The sequence below is a fragment of the Daphnia magna genome, linkage group LG6 (assembly GCF_020631705.1).
Source record: "Daphnia magna isolate NIES linkage group LG6, ASM2063170v1.1, whole genome shotgun sequence".
Taxonomy (NCBI): Eukaryota; Metazoa; Arthropoda; class Branchiopoda; order Diplostraca; family Daphniidae; genus Daphnia; species Daphnia magna.
In genome coordinates, this window is record NC_059187.1 from 98,046 (window position 1) to 120,602 (window position 22,557).

The 22,557-nt window shown below is 40.1% G+C and overlaps 9 protein-coding genes and 1 long non-coding RNA gene across 16 annotated transcripts; 4 read left to right on the forward strand and 6 right to left on the reverse strand.

Annotated features, from left to right (window-relative positions):
- Positions 1 to 8: 8 nt before the first annotated feature.
- Positions 9 to 933, reverse strand: LOC116924674. Of its 2 annotated transcripts, XM_032931201.2 has the most exons (4): positions 701 to 933; positions 548 to 638; positions 354 to 466; positions 9 to 287 (listed from the first exon to the last, which is right to left on the reverse strand). In XM_032931201.2, the coding sequence occupies exons 1-4, from the start codon at positions 830 to 832 to the stop codon at positions 75 to 77; spliced, it is 549 nt and encodes a 182-aa protein (XP_032787092.2). In that variant the 5' UTR covers positions 833 to 933; the 3' UTR covers positions 9 to 74. The 2 variants fall into 2 exon arrangements, with proteins under 2 accessions (XP_032787092.2, XP_032787091.2); XM_032931200.2 differs by having other exon boundaries at positions 354 to 638.
- A 200-nt stretch (positions 934 to 1,133) lies between these two features.
- On the forward strand, positions 1,134 to 3,799 carry LOC116924680 (microtubule-associated protein futsch). 2 transcript variants are annotated; one of them, XM_032931209.2, is made up of 3 exons: positions 1,134 to 1,874; positions 1,941 to 3,361; positions 3,438 to 3,799. In XM_032931209.2, exons 1-3 carry the CDS (start codon positions 1,229 to 1,231, stop codon positions 3,672 to 3,674), a joined length of 2,304 nt encoding a protein of 767 aa, XP_032787100.2. In that variant the 5' UTR covers positions 1,134 to 1,228; the 3' UTR covers positions 3,675 to 3,799. The 2 variants fall into 2 exon arrangements, with proteins under 2 accessions (XP_032787100.2, XP_032787101.2); XM_032931210.2 differs by having other exon boundaries at positions 1,134 to 1,865.
- Positions 3,715 to 4,831, reverse strand: LOC116924683 (N-alpha-acetyltransferase 20). The gene is made up of 6 exons (XM_032931213.2): positions 4,624 to 4,831; positions 4,524 to 4,548; positions 4,369 to 4,459; positions 4,175 to 4,304; positions 3,970 to 4,106; positions 3,715 to 3,902 (listed from the first exon to the last, which is right to left on the reverse strand). The coding sequence occupies exons 1-6, from the start codon at positions 4,674 to 4,676 to the stop codon at positions 3,817 to 3,819; spliced, it is 522 nt and encodes a 173-aa protein (XP_032787104.2). The 5' UTR covers positions 4,677 to 4,831; the 3' UTR covers positions 3,715 to 3,816.
- A 186-nt stretch (positions 4,832 to 5,017) lies between these two features.
- On the forward strand, positions 5,018 to 9,408 carry LOC116924679 (BTB/POZ domain-containing protein 7). Its single transcript, XM_032931208.2, has 6 exons — positions 5,018 to 5,650; positions 5,834 to 6,678; positions 6,749 to 7,011; positions 7,080 to 7,971; positions 8,043 to 8,544; positions 8,631 to 9,408. Exons 1-6 carry the CDS (start codon positions 5,502 to 5,504, stop codon positions 8,935 to 8,937), a joined length of 2,958 nt encoding a protein of 985 aa, XP_032787099.2. The 5' UTR covers positions 5,018 to 5,501; the 3' UTR covers positions 8,938 to 9,408.
- A 50-nt stretch (positions 9,409 to 9,458) lies between these two features.
- On the reverse strand, positions 9,459 to 10,685 carry LOC116924682 (leucine-rich repeat-containing protein 57). Its single transcript, XM_032931212.2, has 5 exons — positions 10,470 to 10,685; positions 10,275 to 10,410; positions 10,082 to 10,205; positions 9,875 to 10,019; positions 9,459 to 9,814 (listed from the first exon to the last, which is right to left on the reverse strand). Exons 1-5 carry the CDS (start codon positions 10,551 to 10,553, stop codon positions 9,593 to 9,595), a joined length of 711 nt encoding a protein of 236 aa, XP_032787103.1. The 5' UTR covers positions 10,554 to 10,685; the 3' UTR covers positions 9,459 to 9,592.
- Positions 10,686 to 10,716: 31 nt separating this feature from the next.
- On the reverse strand, positions 10,717 to 11,590 carry LOC116924684 (kinesin heavy chain). Its single transcript, XM_032931214.2, has 4 exons — positions 11,432 to 11,590; positions 11,206 to 11,362; positions 10,988 to 11,140; positions 10,717 to 10,928 (listed from the first exon to the last, which is right to left on the reverse strand). Exons 1-4 carry the CDS (start codon positions 11,479 to 11,481, stop codon positions 10,809 to 10,811), a joined length of 480 nt encoding a protein of 159 aa, XP_032787105.1. The 5' UTR covers positions 11,482 to 11,590; the 3' UTR covers positions 10,717 to 10,808.
- A 79-nt stretch (positions 11,591 to 11,669) lies between these two features.
- LOC116934101 lies at positions 11,670 to 17,011 on the forward strand. 5 transcript variants are annotated; one of them, XR_006647854.1, is made up of 11 exons: positions 11,670 to 12,185; positions 12,425 to 12,485; positions 12,582 to 12,629; positions 12,724 to 13,064; positions 13,126 to 13,312; positions 13,391 to 13,512; positions 13,590 to 13,735; positions 13,798 to 13,953; positions 16,031 to 16,216; positions 16,544 to 16,653; positions 16,774 to 17,011. It is a non-coding gene; the product is annotated as an uncharacterized LOC116934101 (long non-coding RNA). The 5 variants fall into 5 exon arrangements; XR_006647853.1 differs by lacking the exon at positions 16,544 to 16,653 and having other exon boundaries at positions 12,724 to 12,914; positions 12,996 to 13,064; XR_006647852.1 differs by lacking the exon at positions 16,544 to 16,653 and having other exon boundaries at positions 13,587 to 13,735.
- On the reverse strand, positions 14,031 to 15,291 carry LOC116924698 (serine/threonine-protein kinase/endoribonuclease IRE1). The gene is made up of 3 exons (XM_032931232.2): positions 14,845 to 15,291; positions 14,269 to 14,780; positions 14,031 to 14,213 (listed from the first exon to the last, which is right to left on the reverse strand). Exons 1-3 carry the CDS (start codon positions 15,051 to 15,053, stop codon positions 14,101 to 14,103), a joined length of 834 nt encoding a protein of 277 aa, XP_032787123.2. The 5' UTR covers positions 15,054 to 15,291; the 3' UTR covers positions 14,031 to 14,100.
- A 1,184-nt stretch (positions 17,012 to 18,195) lies between the features above and the next one.
- On the forward strand, positions 18,196 to 20,841 carry LOC116924692 (mitochondrial import receptor subunit TOM70). The gene is made up of 10 exons (XM_032931224.2): positions 18,196 to 18,406; positions 18,478 to 18,854; positions 18,908 to 19,115; positions 19,178 to 19,302; positions 19,358 to 19,471; positions 19,530 to 19,655; positions 19,713 to 19,847; positions 19,909 to 20,133; positions 20,200 to 20,296; positions 20,362 to 20,841. Exons 1-10 carry the CDS (start codon positions 18,316 to 18,318, stop codon positions 20,643 to 20,645), a joined length of 1,782 nt encoding a protein of 593 aa, XP_032787115.2. The 5' UTR covers positions 18,196 to 18,315; the 3' UTR covers positions 20,646 to 20,841.
- A 10-nt stretch (positions 20,842 to 20,851) lies between these two features.
- LOC116924706 (telomerase RNA component interacting RNase) lies at positions 20,852 to 21,788 on the reverse strand. The gene is made up of 4 exons (XM_032931241.2): positions 21,426 to 21,788; positions 21,166 to 21,249; positions 21,029 to 21,098; positions 20,852 to 20,966 (listed from the first exon to the last, which is right to left on the reverse strand). The coding sequence occupies exons 1-4, from the start codon at positions 21,750 to 21,752 to the stop codon at positions 20,938 to 20,940; spliced, it is 510 nt and encodes a 169-aa protein (XP_032787132.1). The 5' UTR covers positions 21,753 to 21,788; the 3' UTR covers positions 20,852 to 20,937.
- Positions 21,789 to 22,557: the final 769 nt, after the last annotated feature.

A 22,557-nucleotide genomic window follows, 5' to 3' on the forward strand; every position in this document is an offset into this window, starting at 1 on the left:
AGGACAAATTCATAAAAACAGAAATTTATTCAAGACATTTCATTACATACATACTTTTAAAACGTGTTAATTGATTAAAAGTCAAATGTGTCAGCTTCTTTTAAAATTATTGCAGCTTCAGTGAGTTCTTCAGCATGACAGTTCAAATCAACAGCTTGCTTTGCAGCACTTTTTAGATTCTCCAAAATTTTCTTAGCCCCAAGTTTTAGTTCTTCTTTTTTGTATGGCACTGACTGCCTCTTGTACTTCTGCACATTAACAACTTCTGAAGCCACCTCCAAAGACATCTGGTAAATATATGTATATTGCAGCAATCATTAAAACAAAAAAACTAAAATATGAATCAGGGATACCATTCTTTTTTGCTCAATGGCCAAAGTTTTCTGTAGTACATCTCGACATGCTGTTGTCCCTTGCCTTCTCTTGCCAATTATTTCCATCACAGTTTTTTCATGTTCCATTGCCTCTATAGCATTTAATTTGTGTGGTAAAGTTTTAATGTGGAGTGTAACACAAAAATAATTGTTTTGTCTTAATTTTTCGGTACCTTTAGTTTGATCCATTTCTGTGCTACATGCATGCTCATCTTCTTTGAAATAAACAGTATTGATGGCTGATGCCAAATTTGAAGGAAAGAACTATTTAAAATACAAAATCATTTAGCAGATGGTGTTGAAGGGAATGTTACAGACTTTTTTACTTTCAGAAAGAGTTCAGTTGGGCTTGACATTGAATCATCCCCTCCTTTGGTTCCATGACAATTTAAAATTTCCCGTGTAGCCTCTTCGACACACTTCAATATCTGAACCGAAATATCTTTGGAAGAGTTCATGCTCACTAAAATAATACTAAAATAAACGATAATCTATTTCATAAAAAAAAAAGGCGCCGTAAACAATTGGAAATCAACAAATTTTCAAACTTCAACCAACTATCAACGGTGCCAGATCACTCTCCACATAATTAATTGAAAAATAAAATATGTCGACTAATTAGCGTGCGATTTTAATTTAATTTCACCAAATAATGATTGATAATCAAATTCTTTTAATTTTTTATTTTCAACAATGGAAAATTATAGAACGAATTCAACGAAAAATGTATTTCCTCTGTTTCTCAAAACTGCCACCAGATGATCTTCAATAACCGTTGCGCGCCATTATTGTGAAACGAGAGGAAAAAAGTGTTTGGTGTTGGCTAGCAAATTATTCAAATTAGCAAAAGAAGGATGGGGCCGCAACGAAAGAAAAATGAAAAAACTCGGAATCGAATAGAAAACTCCGAGAATCAGATGCAAATTTCTGAATCTCTTAAAGTAAAGGCGAACAAAATTCGTTTTCAGAACAACAAAATAGCACTCAAGGATTTGACAAACAAGTCAGTAATTACCCCATTGAAAAACATGGGCAATACTACAGATAAAGAAGATGGTCCTGATTCTGATCAAAAGCAATCAATTAACCAACCCTTTGGTCGACAAACCAGAAGTAAAGCAAAAACATTGGTTTCATCAAGTCCCATTGATAACCACAAAAAGCAAACAAATTGCAAGAATAAAAGTTTATTGGATACTTTGTCAAAGACAGAACATCCTGTGGATAACAAACATCAGGAAGAAACAGTAAATGTGGGAATAAATCGTAGCAACGGTGTGAAATGCTCGAGGAAAACCAGACAAACAGTAAAAAAGCCATCAAGTTCACCAGAGAACCAGAACCCTGAAACAGCAGATAATGTCAGCCAACCCAATGGGAGCCCTGTTCAAACATCCATCCAACAGATTCTCGTTAACTTTCCTAATGTAGCAGAAACAGATGACATGGGTAAAACTGATAATTCCTCTGAAAAAGGGCCACTTCCAACAGGTGTGTCAGGTAAGTCTACTATTTTTTTCATCTAGGCAGATACCATAATTTTTTTGTTTTTTTTCAAATTAATAGGGTTAATTTCCAATTCTGATCTGGGAGAAACAGTACACAACTTGACAAGAAATATGGGGAAACCACACAATATATCAAATGTGAACAAGTCTAATGATACGAAAAAGGTCTCACCTGAAGTATCTGCGAAGTGTACAAAATATGATATCGAGGAAACACTACCCTGTCAAACAAGATCTCAAACTTTACAGTCCGCTATTTTGAAGAACGAAAAAAGTCCTCAGTTCAAAAAGAAGGGAACATCCACAGCTTCAAAACCGAAAAGGAAAACCGCACTAGAAAAATGGATTGAACAGGCTGGTGAGGTATCGTTACTCGACGGTTCATCGTCGTTATCCGGATCCTGTCGAAAATCTGCCCGCTTGTCCACTCCAAAACTTTCTTCTGGGAAACTGACATCTACGAAGAACGAGTCAAAATTGAGTTCCCCCACATCTGCAACGAAGCGGACTTTGATGGCAAAAAAAGTTCCCGTTTGGAGGACTGAACCAAAACCAGAACTCTTGCACTCGGCCGTCGATGATATTTACGGTGTGGAGTATGATTCAAGCGAATGTAAACCAGCAAAGAAAAAGAGAACGAGAAAGCCAAAAAAGGAAGATGATGTTTTCAAGGCCAGCAAAAGCGTCGTGGCTCCTAAACAAACCAAACGACTTTTAAGAACTGCTGCTGTTAAAACGGCAGGTGTACAGAAATCCCCCGTTGGATCAAGAAAAGGGACAAAGCCACCAATAACCGATAGAGCCGCTGCAAACGATACTACACCACTGCTCAAAGCGGTTGCTGAAAAACTTAGCAAAATCACTGAGCACGTGATTGTTGACGAATCGGAAAAAGAAGAGGGTCTTGATGATATTAGCCACATTTATCCCATTGCTAATCAATCAACTAGCATCGATGATGTCACGTTGCCAGAAAATACGGATGCCGATCATGAACTATGTTCAGAGGAAAGGGACAAGTCTACTGAATCTGGTGTTCTCGCGGGAGATTTCGAAGAGACTCAACAGGTCATACCGTCCCATTCTGATCAAGTGGAAGCCAATATGGAAAACCTTTTTGGATTTGAAGATCCAGAAAATTATCCTCCTGCTTCTACCGTGGATAAAACAGTTGAAAAGCAGTTCGTCAAGTCAACGCCGATCAAGCAACAAATGGTCACAGAGTGCTTCGTGTCTTTGTCGCCAGTCCGTAAAGTTGCAAAAGCAACTAGAACTTCAGTCAACCGACCAGCCAGAATCGATGAGGATGTAGCTCGTGATTTAATTCGGGGTATTAGACCTCTTCAACCGGTCATGGATAAACAAAAGCACCCTTCTTTGAGGCAGTACATAAAAGATGTTGCGGAAGTGGATCGTGATGGGGAGGATAATGAGCAAAAGACTCAAGTCCCTCCCACTCCACCAACTGTTTTCTCACAAGTAAGATTCTTGCATTAGAAAAAGCTTTATTTTATAAATATCTATATTATTATTATTATATATTTTTTTTTCATAGCCTCCCCGGCGATCATATTCGAAGCGTGAATTGCGAACAGTTAAACGAACAATATTGCAAGCGGATGATGACGATTTTGAGCCTAGCGACGAAGAAGTTTCTTCTAAAAAGATGAAAAAGCGAGTGGGCGGCAAAACCATCCAAAAGAAGAACAAACGTGATGAAGAAGAGGAACAATGGTGTAAGGTGATGAATTCTCATTTTGAAGATATCGACAAGTTTAATTTATCGAGTTAATTTTTAAATGTCCCTACGTTTATTTGGTCAGAACTCACCGAATATTTCACTTGTTTATTTTGCTTTTCCTCCTTAAGAAGCTGTTTTTTTCCTTTCCACTCAAATAAAACAAAGTTTACAGGCAATTCTTTAGAAATGAGTTTTATTCAATATCTTCCGGTCTGACTGGATGAGTCAGCGGCACTACCGATAACTTATCCACGTCTCTCGATAATGATTTTCGCATGTCTGTAATAAAAAAACGCGTCATTTGGTGTCAAAACATTGTTAGATTTGTGTAGAACTTGCAACATACCATAGGCATCTTCATCAGGTGAACCTGAATAATATTCCAGTACTGTTCTGTAAATAATATAACCTAGATTTTTGTACATGTTGATTGCAACTGTGTTGGAAACTCTGACAAACAAGTCAACAAAATAGGCTTGTTTCCTGAAATGAGGAACAAAATCAGTCGCAACTCTGGGTGTTATTCAAAACATTTGTTTAAAGTTATATACTTTTCAGAAATTTCTTCCAATCCAGACATCAACTTTGCTGCTAGCCCCAGTCTTCTGTAGTCAGGTGCTACACTTAAAGCGGTAACATGACCATGCCAGTTGGTGCCATGCCCTTCTGCTTTACCCATAACTGTGCAGAGAAGCTGTGTCAAATCTAGTGTTGAAAGTGTTGGTGTTTGTAGTTACCAACTTACTATATCCCATGATTTCTCCACCAGGCGCTTCAGTTAGTTGAAAGTATTCTGGCCAATGAGCCATATATTGCAGGTAGAAGGTGAGTCCATACTACATACCAAATGATTCCAAAAACATGAAATTTATATTTATAATTTGAGATTTGAATTATTACCGTCTCGGTGAGCGGATCAAGATTTCTATTTCAATACAACAAAAACAAAAGTGGAATAAGTCAATGTTAGATTTTAAAATCTAGTACATCAAAGACTTACACAAAATTAAATCGAAACATATCGTCACAGGTGAATGGCCTTAACGTCGTCATTGTTAAACGAAGGTTTCTAATGTTTTTTTAGGGAAATCAAAAGAACGATTATTTGTTGGTTTTCTACTTCTTTCGCCAGAAGGAGAATTCGCCCTAGAGGTCATAAACCATATAATCGAGAGGGATTCGTTGCCGTATGGGAGGAAGAGAAAAAGAGGGGGAAGGCGTCTGCTCTCCTGTCATTAACGGAGGCGCCGTCTGGACTTGGCACTTGGGCTCGGGTCATCGCGACGGGGTCTAATACGAGGGAAACGAACAGCAGGAAAGTAATTCACGGGAATTGATAAAAATTGATTATTAAGCAAATGTATTCATATTTTTTTTTACTTTTTTTATCTGCCATTAATCCAAAACTAAAACGCTCTGCACAGTATAACAGTGTTCATGCCGTCCTGTGTCAAAACATTTTACTTCCTTTCGGTTTTCTGATGTATTAGCTTTGACTTCCGCACTCCGTTTCCCATCTTAAAGGATTGCGTACTGGGTTGTGTAGAATTGACTTTACCTTCTGCCGAGACAGCCAGCGAGCCTGTTTAGTGGTAAAACAAGATGGTGGTGATGTTGCTTCCAAGTTGTCACAGAGTCAAATTGAATTACAACAAGTGAGAATGTCGGAGGATCAAAACTCTCGCTGAGTTGGTCGTTGAAGACAAAAAGCATTTGTCTTAATCTTTTGTTTATGTACGTTAATCGATCAATGTGGTATTCATCCACTTTACAAGCTATACACCTGACCATCCATTTATAAGAAGAGAATAGTCGGGAATTATTGAAATAGTCGGATTCCAGTGAGAGAAAAAAAAACAGATTATTTTAATATCAAAAATGGGAGCCAGTGCATCAGGTTTTCATGAAGGAAAGTGTGTTACTTCCACTAGCAATACACCTTGCCACCGAACTACAAGAAATTCAGATTCTTCCAAAACATTCTCTGCAATGCATTCTGGTGATCAGCTAGTAGGAGTATCTGTCAGGTGTGTATTTAGGTTCATTTCCTTCTTTTTGTGACTGCTTAAATGTTTTTGTTGAACAAATGAAAGTTAAAGCCTGTTAAAGTTTGCAATAACAATTAATTGTGATGCTACGTGGTTCAAGAATCTGGCTTGCATGCCTCCAACTAAAAACGCTAAAAACTTTCATTGTCTCATTCAATGTAGAGAAAAAAAGAAAAAGATGACAGGCTTTGCCACGTTACGTCGTAAACTGATTCGTCGACGTAGGACATCAAAGTCTTATGATCATGGAAAAGTTATAAGGGAATTTGTGGCCGATTGGAGCCCATTGGAACTCAACACATTGGTGGAAGAGTACGAAGCGACGGCGGCACTGAAGGATTTGTCCGTCCAAGCCGATTTGGCCCGTCCACCGGCCTCAACACACAAACAAGATTTATCGGATCTGTTTGACTACAAATACGCCAGTGATGTGACGCTCATTTTTCAAGGGGCCTGTTTCCCCGTTCACCGAGCAATTCTCAGCTCACGCTGTTCGTACTTCCGCGAGCTGCTGACCAGCGCAGGAAGTGGCAACAACACCCGAACGGTTCACGGTGCCCAAGTTCATGTGGACTCGTTGCTTCAATCGCGCGGTATTGACGTCCCGACGTTTGCGGCGTTGCTTCGCTATCTCTACACGGGCGATTTCTGCCTACTCGACGGTGGTGACACAACATCTCAAACGGACATGGATGTGCTGATCCGCTTGGGCCAGGAATTCGGTACTCCGAACCAGTTGGAGCACGACCTTCGTTATCTCATGGACACCGGTGATTTAGCCGATGCCGTCCTAGTATTCGCTTCTGGCCAAGATTTCGCCCTTGCCACGGGGAAACCTCATTGCTCCAACTCGTCGCTCAGTAACAGCACAGGCAACATTGGTTCGTCATCTTCAGATTATGGATTTTATCCACGAATGGAGATGCGATGCCATCGTGCCATTCTCAGTTCTCGTTCGCCTTTTTTTCGGAGTCTCATACAGCGTCGCTGCAGAACAACAGAAAATGGTAATTTCAATCTTTTAAAATTGTTGACTTGTTATATGGACAACAGCTAAAATATGTTTCTTTTTTTAAGCCGTAACTCCAACGCGGATCATTCTCGATGAATCAGTTATACCGCGACGCTACGCTCAGGTGCTCATGCAAGCTCTATACTTGGATACGGTTGACATGAGTTGTATCATACGAAGCGGACCTAGTGAATCTAGTAGCACAACAGAAGAAGCACCAAGTTCGACCAATGGAGCTGCCGCTGGCCTTCCAGCGGCCGCGACGGGATTGCCTGTTTCTCGTCCGATACCTCCAACTCTTTTCGAAGAAGCAACCGAACTGTATCAGGTACGCCATTGCATTGTGTGTGGCCAACCGTGTTATTTTTCATTAATTAGAACATTTATTTTTAATAGATTGGCCGCTTTTTAGAGTTGGACATTCTTTCCCAAGGTTGCGAAGACGTGATTGTTGACAATTTGTCGTTAGATAACCTACCTCAAGTGCTTAGATGGTCTGAATTACCCCATGGTTCTCCATGGGTCCGTAGACAGGCGCTGCAATTGCTCCGCGAAGAATTTAGTGCTATCGCCCAGGCACCGGTCTTGCTGGAATTGGACAAAAATCATTTGGTCGAAGCTCTCCAGAGCGATTTTCTACAGGCCAGCGAGCTGGAAGTATTGCAAGCCGTTCTTCGTTGGGGAGAACATCAACTGGTAAGGCGTATGGAAGATCGTGAACCCAACATTGTCAGCCAAACTGCTCACTCGGTTGCGAGAAAGGGTGTTAGAAGGAGGGATCTGAACGACGTCGAACTCAGGGACATTCTCTCCGAATTGCTGCCCCATGTTCGAGTTGACCACGTTCTACCGCCCAGCCACGAAAGTCTCGCTCAGGCCATTAGGCGGGGATTGGTATCAACGCCCCCTAGCCACATGATTGGTGGTGACAATAGTCACAAGTTGTCTGCAAGCAATGGTGGACCTGGTGGTGGTCGAGGAGCCCTGTCTGCCTGGATCCGTGGTCATCATCATCACCAGCACCACACCGCCAAACACCACACCGGCCTCTACGTTAAACCACGCCTCTTTATGCCTTACTTTGAAGAAACCAAAAGCTTGTTGGCCGATCAACTCGTCCAAGAGATGGAACTCGTTCGACATAGAATGGTTCGCATGTCATCGCACATTCCCGACACTTTGTACATGATTGACGATGCACCTGCTGGAATGGAAGCATTCGGTCAAATGGCTACTTCCTCATCCAATGCCACCAATGACTTGGACGTTGTTACAGGAGCTGTTCCAGGTACTTAACTTTAACGAATAATTTAAAAATCTCCCTTATCATCATCGATTGTTTTTGCGAAATCCCTATAGTTCCAGATTCGGAAACGCTTCAAGCCATGATTCGTCGGGAGAGGAAACTCCGGCTATCACCTTTGGCTCAGCGAGCGTATTCACTTCAATTGGCTTCACGTCGCGACATTAACCGACAAATCCGGTTGCGAGTCGTACGCGAATTCAATTTACCTGATTCGATCGCCGAAGAGCTGGAATCGGCAGCTTATCAATTCGCCGAGGAAGCAGATGAATCTCAGCAACATCAAATCCAACAACAGATTCAGGCAACGTCGGCTCTGATTTGGGAGCCGAGGAAATCAAGTTCCATAGCTGTACGTGTCCCAGTCCCACCGAAAAGGATGACTTCTCGTCCTAAACCTTTTCAAAAGTCTGAGCCGGTCTTAGACTTGGCAATGGACGACGACGGTCATCAACTGCATCAATCGCAGCTGTCAGAATTTATTCCAGATATTGCTGCCTTATCCATCAATCCACTGCCGCAATTCGTCCCTTCTCTTCAACCAATTGAGCCCTACAGGTTTTATTTTTAATTCCATATACCTTGATACATACAACCACACGAGAAAAGAACATTCTCATCTTCCAAACTTTTTCACTTCATAGGGAACTTCAATTGGATTTAGGCGATGGAGCAAGCGTATCCCGTTTGAGCAGCGTGGAATGGTCTTTTGTCCGTTCGGGGGTTAATCCTTCTCTCCCCGCAGCCTCCAACCCTATCAGAATGTCCACTTTTCGGTCTGATGATGAGTGGGCCGAACAACAGGCAGAACGACCGTCTGCCAGTTTACACAGGGCAGTCGAAGATGGAGCAGTGGGAGCTGTTGCAGCAACGTCTACTGGTACTGGTTCTCCTCGAACACAGCGGCGATCCCGTTCCGGACGAGCCGCTGACGTACGAGTGTTTATCTGATTTTGTTTTCTTCTCTAAATTGAATACTCTTTTGTACAATCATGGCTGCTCTGTTGATTATGTAAAATAACGATTAACTTGCTCGTCCATTTGCCCCTTTTTTTTTTCTACAAAAAAAGATCTGATGGAGGTTTTGGTGTTGTGAAAGTTTTTCCTTTGCGAATCGTTCTTTTGTCCCGCCCTATTGTTGACATATTTTTTCGTTGTCTTTGTTGTTGTGATGGGGATTAAATGGTTTGTTTTGCTGGCGAAATTGTAATTTTTAAGAGTCTCTTTTCCCGTCATGTATGGCACATCGAAGTTGAATTATTTTCGTCTTTTGACACTCTTTTCTCATTGTTTGTTTTCTCTTCTCACGTTCTCTCCCATTCCGATATGTTACAGGTGAAGATCTCCCCCGTCCGGCAGCATCGTTTCATCCTTTCCTAAGCCATCATCACGTGATTTTGTAATAAACGTTGACAAATTATACATTTTGTGCGACCAGTGTGCAAAATCGATTGTTTGGAACAAAGAATTAGTGAGATTTCATCACGTGTAAAATGGATAAACAGACAAGATTTAACATCAAATCAAACACGATCAAGTCAAAGAATATTATTTGTTGGTAGATGGAACATTCGCTAAACTCGATATTACGGTAGGAAATGCAATTTCAGTACATCTTTTTCTTTGTCGCCGTATACCGCTCCATGTACTGTGTGTAGCCGTCGGCTTTCATGAAGTCTTTACTGTCAAACAAGTTGCCGTCAACAGCCAACAGGGAAATTGATGAATCTTTAAGAATTGTGGGGGAAATGATTGGTAGGCAGTTTTCTTCTAGACGTAAAGTCTTTAGTCTTGGACACTGGGCTAGTTCATCAGACAGTGACTGGATCTACATAAACAATTTTGTCAGTAATGACAACATTTTAAAAACCCAATAGTTTCTTTTTACTTGGTTCTGGTTAAGGTTTAGTTCAACAACTTGCAATTTTCCCACACCTGCTGGAACTTCGGTCATTTTGTTCATTGATAGGTCAAGCACATCCAAGTGTTTCATATCGCAGAACTCTAGAGGAAATGTTGTCAGGCGATTGTCACTGCAAGTTGTACCTTAAGCTGATGTTAAATATTTTCAAATTAATATTTCATTTATAATTGCCTCAAATTGACTAGCTTCAAGTTTCTTAATTTTGACAGAGTGGATGGAATGCTGGTTAGTCTGTTGGAACTCAATATGAGAGTTTCAATTTTACTGAGCTGGCCTAGTTCGGGTGGGAGTGAACCTGTAAAAAAATGAAGCTAGTGCCAGACCACGAAACAAAAACAGAAGCACTATATAACTAAGCACCTACCAAGCCTATTTTTGTTGAGGGTCAGGTGTTTTAGCATGTTAAATGAGCTGATCCTGGGAGATAATTGTTCGATTTTGTTTCCCGACAGATCTAGAGTTCTTAGTGTTTGAGCAATTTGAAGGAGTTCCGGGGGTAACTGCGCATTAAAGATTATCAGTTTTCGTACGCAAGAAAGGTATGGGATAGCTTAATTACCTCTGAAAGATTGGCATCTTTAAGTTGAAATACGCCAGTCTTACTAGAATTTTCCAGATGCTGCTTTAGACCCGAGTTTCCCATGTTTCTAAATCAGTACAAAAAGAACAATTTCTCTTTTTGTTGACAAAGTCATCAACAACACGGTGTCACCCCGAATTGCCTAAGGCAACGACTAAAGTCGTCTGCACGGATAAACAGGGACTGAAGCTCTTTCTCGGGGAAAGGAATGGTGAAGGATTTGGCATTATTATTGAAACCAATAGAGAAATTTATTGCGATTTTCAAAAATATAACTGGGGAATAGAATTTTTAAAATTTTGAAAGGTTTCACAGTTATTAGGGGGGAGTGGATTGGTTCAAAGCAAGCTCCCAAACTGAACCAAGAGTTTTTTCTTGCTCTGTCGTTTGCTTCTTGAGTTTCTCCACTAATTGGCGTAGTTCGTTGATTTCTTCATCCTAGGAATTCGTAAAGATTATTTATTCAAGCACAATATTTAAACAAACAACCAACAAACCTTATTTCTCAGTTGTTGGTACAGTCGTTCCCGTTCAGACTCCCAATCAGCTGGAAGGGAAGTGGTAAGCGGAGTAGGATGCGATAGCGGAGTATCTACAGCAGTTAAATTTAGGTCAGTGGTTGATTCATCCATAGGATCTTGCTGGTTGACCTATCATATCAACAAAACACACTATTAGATTAGCCTTGGCACAAAATTTTCGTGATTACACTTACTTGTTCGACTTGATTGACAAATTTGCCCGAGGATCTTCTTCGATTGAGTTCTACTTCTGCACGGAGAGCGTCGTCACGCTCTTTTTCGAATCGGAGTTTCCACCCTTCGGTTTTTGATTCATCGTTTGGTGGGGCAGAATTTCTAGTGGTTTTTGCTCTGTATACCACGAAACCACAAAAAACAATTTAAGTTTGCCATAAAATACTACCCAAAAATGAAAGAGACCTTGGGCCAAATAATTTCACTAAATCGCTGACCGATGTGCTGCTAGCCATTTTTTCCCCACGTGGTGTAGCCCAGACGGTCGAGCGCGAAAAATGCGACTGACGAAGGAGACAAACAATCTAAGACTGAGGGAATGGCGTGAACGGATGACTCAATAACCAAAGGAAATAATGATGTACAGTAAAAATGAAGGATAAAGGGGATGTCATATAAAACCCCTGATTTCCCTTCAAGTAGGTTTATCCATTCCCCATTTTCGCGGTTCAAATTTCTTAGTTTCAAGAGATTACATGCCGTAGGCAAAATAAAGTGAAATATAAATTCTGGAATAGCTTCATTGCTTTTCGTTCTGTTCAAACTTTTAAAACGGAAAAGTTTTGTGTATCCTTTGTTTTCCATTGGAAATTTAAATGATTGGATAACATTTATTCTAATTTTGTGGCGTTGCCATTTCCTAAAGTTTGTTTCAACTTTTAAGCAATCGAATATATAAACATTTCATTTAGCACTAATAATATTTCATTTCATTTAAAGCTAAAGAATAAAGTGAGAGCATTGAAATTGAATTACTAATAAAAATTAAGTTTTTCAGTTTTCACGATCGAATTTTTTAGCAAGTAGTAGGCAACGTCTCACCTCATGTGAAAGACATGTCTAGACGTATCCGGGTATCCGCGGTTAATTAGAATATTAGATTCAAATGTGAAATGGTCGCCGAACTAGTAGGTTTTGCCGAGATTCCAGGATGTTATTGGTAATCTAATTGTCTGTTCTTTTATTGTTACATTTGTCTAATGTAGTTAATGGTGTTCTGTTTGTAGAGCTGCATAAGCTCATGTTTTTTGGCTGAAGTTCTTAAGTTTATCCCTTTTTGAAGAAATTATAGTTGTAGTTGATCTGTATTTACGCACATGTGGTTGAGTTTTTACAATTTGTTTCCTTTTATTGATCTGAAGACACTTTCACCTCTTGTGTGCTTTTATGTTGATTTAGATTTCCATAAACTGGAGAAATGCTATCATCAAATATTCTGGGAAAACGAATCTACCTTCAGGTTTGATGTTGTGTAACCTCCTTTTATATCTCATAATACTTCTAGTTTTAGTTAATCCCTTTGGTGAAACATGGTTTTTATTTTTTCTGCTCAAAGGACGATGTGGACCAGATGTCACACAACTGGAACTTCTCCAAAACCTAGGTATGGGCAATTTTATGTTTTTTTTTTTTTAATGTTTGTTGCTATATAATTGTGCTTATTATTATTAAAATGTGCAAATTTATTCCAAATGTAGCACAACTTACGCTCCTTTACGAAGAAACAAATTTCTCCGAGTTGTGGAAAAATACGATGGAATTTGACGGTCGAGTTATACCTACTAGTTCTGCCAGAAAAAATAGTATTGGATCGATAAAGAAGACATTCATCCGAGCCCAATAGAAACCTGCTCTCGTTTGTGTCGACCACTGATAATGTGGACAAAAGGTTTAGATCCTTAAGCATTATGGTTGTCGATATTAGCTTGGAATCTACGTTTTTCACTTGGTCGGTTATCTGGCTAAAAAGGACTTGTTCCACCAAAAACGAACCGGTTTCTAACTAGCGGTTAACTTTATTTGGGCAAAAATCGGAAAGGTAGCGTAACATTCCTTTGTTATTTTAACGTTATTATTTTTTTTTTCTCTCTTATTACTAGGATGACCGTTTCTTTCTGGAACACTTTGAACTGATTTGATACTGGTTGTTCGTTTTCGGGAACCTTTCTTCTAGTGGCAAGCCAGACTACTTTATGCCAGAGAGGCATGTACGAATGGCGTTGAAAATTGTGGCTTTTTGCAAATGATGTTGCAAAGTAGTTCTGTAAGACAAGCTCATACGAACAGGTAATCGGTTCATTAAAGATATGCCTTGATCTTAATATATACTTAATTTTAATCTCCTTTCTTAACCATGGGATTAAGACTCGCGTTAATGGAGCCCTGCGGGTTCCATTGTTGTCTGGCAGAAGCTGCGAAATCAATAATTCTCCAAATCAAACCTAATAAGCTGTCGGTTGCACAGGTGTTTTGTCGTCTTTTAAAGGGTGACCAGTAAAAATTATGGATTTCAGTCATTTAGGAACTCAAATTAATAGTAAGTTTGTTGAACGAACTTAAGTAGCCGTGAGCCGCTTTTCCAGGTTCGGCGGATTGAAAGAAAAAGGTATAAATCCATATGGTTTTCCTATCTGAAATGTTTGTACTTTCTGTTGATACCGCCTCCTATGGACCGTGAAAACCTTCGTGGACTACTGGGTGGGATGCACGGTATTCACTTCAGTAATGTCCGTGAATGAATGTGCACTTGACCTAATCTTTGCGTTATTTAGGGCAGAGAAAACTGGCAACAACCGCAAAGAAAGTGAAGTAGATGCACAGTGCAGTTCAGTATACTGTTGTCTATACAGAAGGAACCCAAAACGTTGCCGAAACACTGTACAAATAAGAACATGGATGACGAATGCTTCACTTCGTAATTCTTAAAGGTTAGTTATTTTTGAATGAAGTCTTCTGCCTCTTCAGTGTTTGCTAAAAGCTGATTATTGGAAACCAATGGCAATCATTCTCATTCCGGTAAATGTATTCACATATGTAATTTGTTCTTATCCACCTCGTAGCAAAATTGTATTTCGTTAGTTTTGCAATTGTTCAAGGGCTTTAACCACATCTGGCGATGAAATTCTGTTTTCCGGCTCATCAGTCAACATCTTCAAAAGTAGCTCTCGTGTGGATTGCGATTCTATTTCTAATTTTGAAAAGAAAAACGTTAGTTTAGGTCAGCAATTCAGGGGGGGATTTACGTTCGAGATTGATGGGGTTTTGGCTGATGATGTTTGACTGAATTTCAGCGTGATCACGACCGAAAGGATGTTTTCCGTTTGAAAGAAAATAACCAAAGACGAGGCCTTCACCAAAGACGTCGCTTTTAACAGTTCCCTTTTGAAGTTCTAAAGTATTCCTCTTCATTGTGTCTCTTAGCATTTTCATTTTTAAAATTTCAGGTGCCAAATAATTGAGGGTTCCTTTAATTTCGGTTATGGTATAACTTCCCGTTGCGTCAACATGTTCGCATAGCCCAAAACCAGACCACTTCATCAACACTTTTTGCGTTCTAGGCTCAACCCAGATGAGAACATTTTCCGGTTTCAAGTCACGATGGATAAATTCCATTCTGTGGATATATTCGAGTCCCGTGGCCAGTTGGTGTAGCACTTGTAGTGGGGGAGGCATTGGTCCGCAGTATTTTTTAGGATCCCCTTCTTTCAAAAATAGTTTTTCCAACGAGGCTTGGCACAGCTCCAGAGCAAAAAATCTAAATGTGAACTTGAATACGATATTTTTTTTCTTTCACATTAACAAGGTCAAATCTTCTTTACCTGAGGACTATGCCACTTTCAGCGTGGAACAATTTGATGACATTCGGATGGTCAAGTTTTCGTAATGCCTCCTCTTCTTGTCGAGTTCCTTCGGCGTGAAGGAAAACTCTTTTTACGGCCACTGGTCGACGATTCACTCCCCATACTCCTTCAAAGACGGTGGCATAACCTCCCCTTCCCAACACTTTGTTTCCGCAGTCGATTTCCATCTCGGTGTAGTGGCCAACACTTTTTCTCTGCAGTCTGAACTAACCTGGCTCTTGGTGGAGTGTGGCAGGGACCGCGTCATTAAGAGTCTCGCGCTATTTTTCACTACTTGAAATGTCAACCGATTGAACTCGTGCAACGATCATGTTTGAATTCTTAACGCACTTTAACGAAGCGATTCTGCATTACCGTCTGCTACTTATCTCGCAATCATCGTAGACTAACGTTCCGTTTCTTGTGTAATAGCCGTGATGGCCACGGGGACGGGGAGAATAGCCACTTTTGTTGTCTTGACAATATTACCCACGTAGATAGGAGATCAAGTCGCGAGGGTAGCAACATTCCATTTGATAGACGAAAACTGGGTATGCCCGCCGTCACGTGAATGTCGCAGCACTGTTTTTTCTTTCTTGGATGGTTTATCCAGTTAAATGTCTATGGGTGTATAAATAGGGAAGAATGGCATGTGAAGTAGTCTGTTCCGTTACGAGTTGCGCAGAAAACAAGACTCAGCCGTCTGTTTTAAATGCTGATAACTAGATGGGCCTGTCAAGGCTAGGAAATTAATCTGGCCTGATAAGGGCGTCTCCCTTTTGTTCGTCCTCGTTGAGCGGATTCGTCTATAAATGGCTTCGTATTTAGATTATTTCTCCTTTCAATTACCGCCGATTGTCTTCAATGGCTTTGCAAAACAGGTGCAGGTTATTCTGCTTATCAGTAAATTATGACGTTTGCTTTTTGAAACGGTTATGAAATGAAGCGATTTAGCTCATCGTAATACCGAATTGCGGATGCGTTGATATTTACCAGCTTTCGCAACAAACTGACTTGTTTTTTGTGCTCCTCTTTTAAAATTATATTCAGTAAGATAAACTTTCCAGTGTTAACTAAATATGTGCGCCGAATTTAAATGCAGTAACTGTAATGGCGTGAAATCCTTTTCCTTTCAATCTTTTTTTTTGTTTGTTTGTTTTCCTAGGTATCGTCGTTCGAATGGAAGACTTTACTCAGAAATGGGTGCTTCTTGAAAATGTCACCAGGAAACAATTTCCTTGGTGTAGTTTCGTCCGTCTTTTCGCTGACGTCCAGTATCAAACCCATTGTGTGCCCAATCTATCGTCATTGATGGATGACCACGAATCAACGGCCTTTTAATCAAACAATGGTAAGTTCATTGATTGGTTAATTTTGAATTTTCTACACTTTTACTTTGATAGTTGATTGAGGAAAACGGTTCTAGAGGATGTTACAAGTAATTGATCGACTGGACATGTAATATGCGCTCAAATGACTAGTTTTTGTTTCATTTAAGTTAATTACGATGGGTTTAATCGTGACCTGCGATATAGTAAAACTTTTCTAAGGGGCCCCCTAGCTTTTTATTTGCAACAACACACTGTCGTCGTTATTAACATGGTCATCTTCAGTTTTAGAAAATAAGGTGCGTTTATTACCGAAATTGCATTATTTCCCCATGGTTTTTATTACTTAGCCAAAGAAGACAACACGAAACGAAAATATTGGTCAACAGACTTTGAACAATGACAAATACGTGATAGGACAAGCCTTAATATCGATATGATTTCATCAGTGCTAAATGCAGTACGTATACCGTTAGACGCGCAGCATGTGTCAATAGTTTCCGCTATTGATAATGTGATAGGATGACCAAAACTTCTATAATTATCTTTTTTTGCGATTTCCACATTTACCGATTGCTAGGGTGGACCTTTCCGGTTGCGGAATGAAATTGAAATAACGGACCGTATGGTGGCAACGAAAGTAAATGTAGGCACAGATGCACTAAAAACGTTGACTTGAAAGTCTACAGTCACAATTTCTGTGTCCTTTCCTGCATCACGTGATCCATCATCATATAATCCAACAAGTGTCATAATATTTCAAAAAATAAAGTGCCAAGAAGATTTCCTCCAACGAGATCCCGACGTGCCTTGCTGGACATTGAAATGTAATGGTTTTTCTACCCGCATTTTGGTAGGGAACCGTTAAATTGGTGTTGAAATATTATTATTACTAAGAAATTATGTATTATTTTGAAGGGCGTTGATTGGAATAGGGCGGATCGATTTTGTCGAGCTGAAAATTTTACGCTACTAAGTATTGAAACCCAAGAGGAAGATCGATTGATTCATCACCACCTCGCATCAGGTGAACAATACCAACAACCATCTTCCATTTCACTAGTTATCAGATGATAACATTTTTCGTATTAAATTGTAAACTTAGAGCTACCCGTTTATGGGTCAACGTATTGGACGTCAAGGAAATACTACATCCCCCAATGGGAATGGGCTTCAACCTAACCTTTCCAACCATTCGACTACGCCAATTGGTATCCGGGAGCCCCTAACAACAATAGACCCGACTATTGCATTTACCTTTACTACGATGGTGGGTTCGATAGCAGCTATTGGCGTCACAATCTCTGCTTCACTTTGACTAATTTCCTTTGCGAAGCAATTGATTAAAACCCACATCAAACGTGACGAAGTGACTGTTCGAAACCGGCTGAAAAACGAGATTGAAAAAGGAGATATAATTACATGCCATTTGGTCGAATTCGTTTTACGTATGGAAATTATTGCGTTTGACGTTTTTCGGGGGGAATGCAACGTGTTGCACCCACCGTGAGAGAAGGAACAGTTCACTATTTGAAAGGCACTTATCGTAAAAAAATATTAAGCCAAGTTTGTTACACTAGCTATTGAAAAAATGGCTTTAATAATTAACGTCAGTGTTCACAGCTCGCTTTTACGGAATAGGCTTGGATTTCTTCGTACAAATTCTGCGCTGTAGCGAATTATCTGTGTTGGCGGAGAGAAATTTAGGTTGTCTAGCATTAACATTTGTAATTAATACCAGGAATTATCTGATTGTTCTCAAATCAAGGTCCGTGAAAAATTCTAATGAACGCTTTTCCCATAAATTGTTGACAGCGCCGGGCGTTCACCAACATAAAAATGTTCAATTAATTCCTGGCAGCTAATATTCCCACTTGTAACTTAACGTAAATTTCCTGAAAAATGTTAAGACAGATGAAGGAAAAGCGGTTAGACCCAGTTGTTGCGCAATAAAAATTCACGCTCAAACGCCATCTGGTGTTCGAAAAAAATACTTAGTTCATTGGAAAGACCCAAAAAGCCGGTCTTACAAAAAGAAAAAAATCCCGACGTGCACGTCGTCTGTACATCTCCGTGACTGTGATAAACCAGGAAAAAAAATCACAAACACATTTTACACAACATGGCTGCATCCACACGTGCAGTTTCCTCGTCTGGACTTTCCTTGCCTAAATGGCAAATAGCCCTAGCAATTGGGGCTCCAGTAGCACTAGGTGAGTTAAAGGTTTTCCAGACGTCGATTACTTGGTACTAAACAATGTACAAATGTGGTTTTTGTTTTCAGGACTAGGAATATGGTATTATCGATCGAGAACAAACAAAACTCAGTCTGCTGAAAAGGAAGATAAGCAAATCAAGAAAAATGTGGCAGATGCTGCTGCCAGTGTGTCGGTGCCAATAGAAACACAGAAAGATGCAAAAAAAGTTAATGGCATTGGAAAGATTAATGAAAAGGAGAGTGTAGCTCCTGTTGTGGAGGAAGAAGAAGACCCTTTCAAACAAGCTCAAACCTATAAGAACAAAGGCAACAAGTATTTCAAAGAGGGCAAATATTCAGATGCAATTAAATGTTATCAGCAGGCCATAGATGTTTGTCCAAAGGATAAAATTCAGGATGTTTCTACCTTCCATCAGAATCGGGCAGCTGCCTTTGAACAATTGGTAACTTCAAATATCAAACTTGAATGGCATAAACTCATTTTTTCTTTGTATAGAAAAATTATGAAGCTGTTATCAGGGATTGCACTGAAGCACTCAAGTACAACGGCAAATATGTCAAAGCTTTGCACAGAAGGGCTAAGGCCTATGAAATTACCAAGCAGTTGGAGCCATGTCTAGAAGATATCACAGCTGTTTGCATTTTGGAGGCCTTTCAAAATCAATCGTCCCTACTGATGGCTGACAGGGTGCTCAAAGAATTAGGTACCTTTTTCTTATTGTATTCCTTTAGAATTGGCTAAAAAAATATTGGTTGCTTCCCGCAGGAAAGGAGCACGCAAAAGAAGCCATGATGAACCGACAGTCAGTCATTCCGTCTAAACATTTTGTCAACACTTTTATGTGTTCTTTTGCCGAAGACCCCGTTTTTAATCTATTAAAACGGGAGACGGTAAACAAATAATCTGAGTTTTTATCGTGCTTGTCAATAATCTTATTTTCCCCAGCAACAAGAAACAGATGAAGCAAAGGGTGCTTTTGCCAAAGCCTTGGACAAATTAAAAGATAAAGAATTCGATAACATCATTGAACTGTGTACTAATGAGCTCGACACCGAATCGGTAAGGAAAGTAGCAAACCAATTGTAATTGAAGTGACATATTTATCTTCTATCACCAGAGTGATATCGCAATCAAAAGGCTTGCAAGGCTTTTAAGAGGAACCTTCCTTTCTTTGCTGGGTGAACATGAGAAGGCCTTGGAGGACTTGTCAGAAGTCTTCAATGACCCTGACGCAGACCCACAGGTGAATTGATAAAATAGACGAAAGAGAGATAAGCATCTCACTATTCTTCTTTTGTAGGTTAGGGTGAACGCTCTTGTGAAACGCGCAACCCTTCGAATGCAACTTGGCTCACCAGAAGAAAGCTTGCACGATTTATTGATGGCTGCAGAACTAGGTCCCGAAAATGCCGATGTCTTTCATCACAGAGGACAGGTACCACAATTATATTCCGTTTAAGGGAAAGGTTTCGTTCGAATATCTAATCAATTCTTAGGTTTACATGTTGCTAGATCAAGCAAATGAAGCCATTAGCGACTTTGCCAAAGCTGTGTCTTTGAATGGCGATTTTCCCATCGCCCTCGTTCAGAAATTATACACGGACTATAGGGCTGCTGTGTCGATGAGCAATGCCCAAAAAGTCGCTGCAGCGTTGACCGCTTTCGAAGACGCTATTCGTCGGTTTCCTTCTTGCCCAGAGTGCTACCTTCTTTACGCCCAAGTCTGTTTTTTTTTTTTTCTAAAGTTCCTGTGATTCGTGGTTTAACTGTTGATTGCATCCTCTCAGGTATTGAGCGATCAGCAAGAATTTCAAAAGGCAGACGAGTACTTTATGAAAGCGCTTGACGTTGACCCAGAGAACGCCACCGCATATGTTCATAGAGGTAGGAATTGCGTGTTAATTTTAGAAGCTATACGGACCCTGGTTAAACCTATTCCTGAATAACAGGTCTGCTCCAGCTGCAGTCGGCAGGTAATGTTGAATTGGCAACTAAACTAATCGAAGAAGCCATTCGGATGGATAACAAGTGTGAATTTGCTTACGAGACTCTTGGTACTATCGAAGTCCAGCGCGGCAATCTCAGACGAGCTATCGAGCTCTTTGATCAAGCAATCCCCTTATCAAAGACTGAAGCAGAGGTATCTCACCTCTTTTCGTTAAAGGATGCAGCTTTGGCCCAGCTTAAAGTGGCACTTAACCTTGGAGTCACTCTTCCGTCACCGATGAACTGATTTGGAAAACCATTCGAAATTATAATTGACTATTTTTCCTAAATTCCCTGTAGACTTTTCGTCTTTCAAAACTTGATATGGAAATCGACCTTAAAACGCAAATTTAGCTTGAATAACAAAGTCACCGTCTTGATCGTCAGGGTTCGTTTTGTAAAATGTGGGTAGTAACATTTATAATAAAATAAAGATGAACACATGTTAAATCGTTATTTGAAAAGCATCCACGGTTTTTATTATTCTTGACGCACACAAGGAAGCAAAGCAATACAATCGGAAAGGAATCGTCTGAAAATCACTTAACCAGGGGCCTGTTTTTCTCCTCTGTCAAAATTAAGAAAGATTAAACCACAACAACCAACAAAACGAAGACTAAGTAAGTATACCTTCATCCCCAAGTCGTTCCTTGTACTTTTTCACTTCACTCATGTACTGAGACCAGGCATCCGTTTTCCCCTACGACACAAAATGAAATTGTTGTAATAACTTAGTTAAGTAAGTAAACAAAAGAAAATGCACTTACACAACTTTCTTCTTCTTCTTCTGGTCGTTTCTGCTTCTTTACAACTCCAACGGGAAGGGATTTGCCGCCTCGTCGTTTTCCAACCTGTACGGATATAGAAATGACTCTCCCGTTAGTCTCGATCAGCAATAACTTTGAATCTGAAACCGCCGCGATTGTCGGGCTAGGATATCATCCTTGGGATCACTGGAAGAGAAACGTCTGTTTGAACGATTCAACACCTGAATTGGTTTGCTGGAATCTGGAGGAGATGAACTTACTAAGGACATGAGACCAGGTTTCTTCTGAGCAGGCTGTGGTGGTACGGCTTCCTTTTCTGTGTGAGATGAATCGGCATGGGAAGACGGATTGTCAGGATTTTTCATTTGCAACTGTGTGACGTCTTTCTTCTCAGGTGCAGGTACTTGTGGAGACTGTTGATTGCTCTCTTGCATCTTTTTGAACATTTCCAGGAAACTTCCGTCATTCTTGAACTTTACAGCACTCTGACCTGGTTTTCCAGAAGATGAATCTTCTTCCTCAGAATTTTCTTCATCAGAACTAGAGGAGCTTTCCAACAATTCACCGTCTTCTCTGGGGGACGCCATTTTTGTGTCTTTATTCACTCTCTCGTTTAGTTGACAGGCGCACTGCCGCTAGGTGTCAGGCTACGCGATGATAATGCCAGCGGACAAAAATGCGTAATTCGAGAAAAGAAATTTGACGCAACTTATTAAAAGTGATAAGAGATCGACGTCCGTAAGCAACTATTCAAAATATTTCATTTTAATTTCATTTCGTAGTACACTTTTTGTTTTAATATATTTTTGTGAAATGGAGATGAAACACTCGCCGACGGTATCAAATGACCAAGTCAATGTCAAAACAGTCGTGTTAAGGGCAACGAGGGTTGACTCGTCGGACTTGTTCAACTCTGTCAAAGAAAAAGAAAAACCGTCGTGGCTTTGGATCATATTGCTGATGGATTTGTTGTTAAATAATTATGCACAGATTTTTCTATTAACTCATTTATCTTGACGGGACAAAGTAAATGTGCACGTAATTTTGGGTGAATGACTCAGGTCATAGTCCCCGTGAATCGAACTCGAATGAACTTTGAAATAAAACAGAAAATGAAAAGTAAAAAACCATATCTTTTAGAATTCCATGAAAAATAAGCAACGTCGAGTCAATGTCGACATAAGATGCACTTGAGGGGGTCATTGTCTTTTGACCTGTCATGACCTCAGACAATGCATACAATGGTCCTCACAGACTGCTGCACACGTATAGTGTTAAAGACTTTTTGCGGTGCTGGGCGCCATATTTTCTCCAGAAACTTGTGGTCTTCGGCGTCCGATCGCAATGTGTGATGAAAATGTGAGCCAGGTCATCGGCCTGTCATGAAAAGGA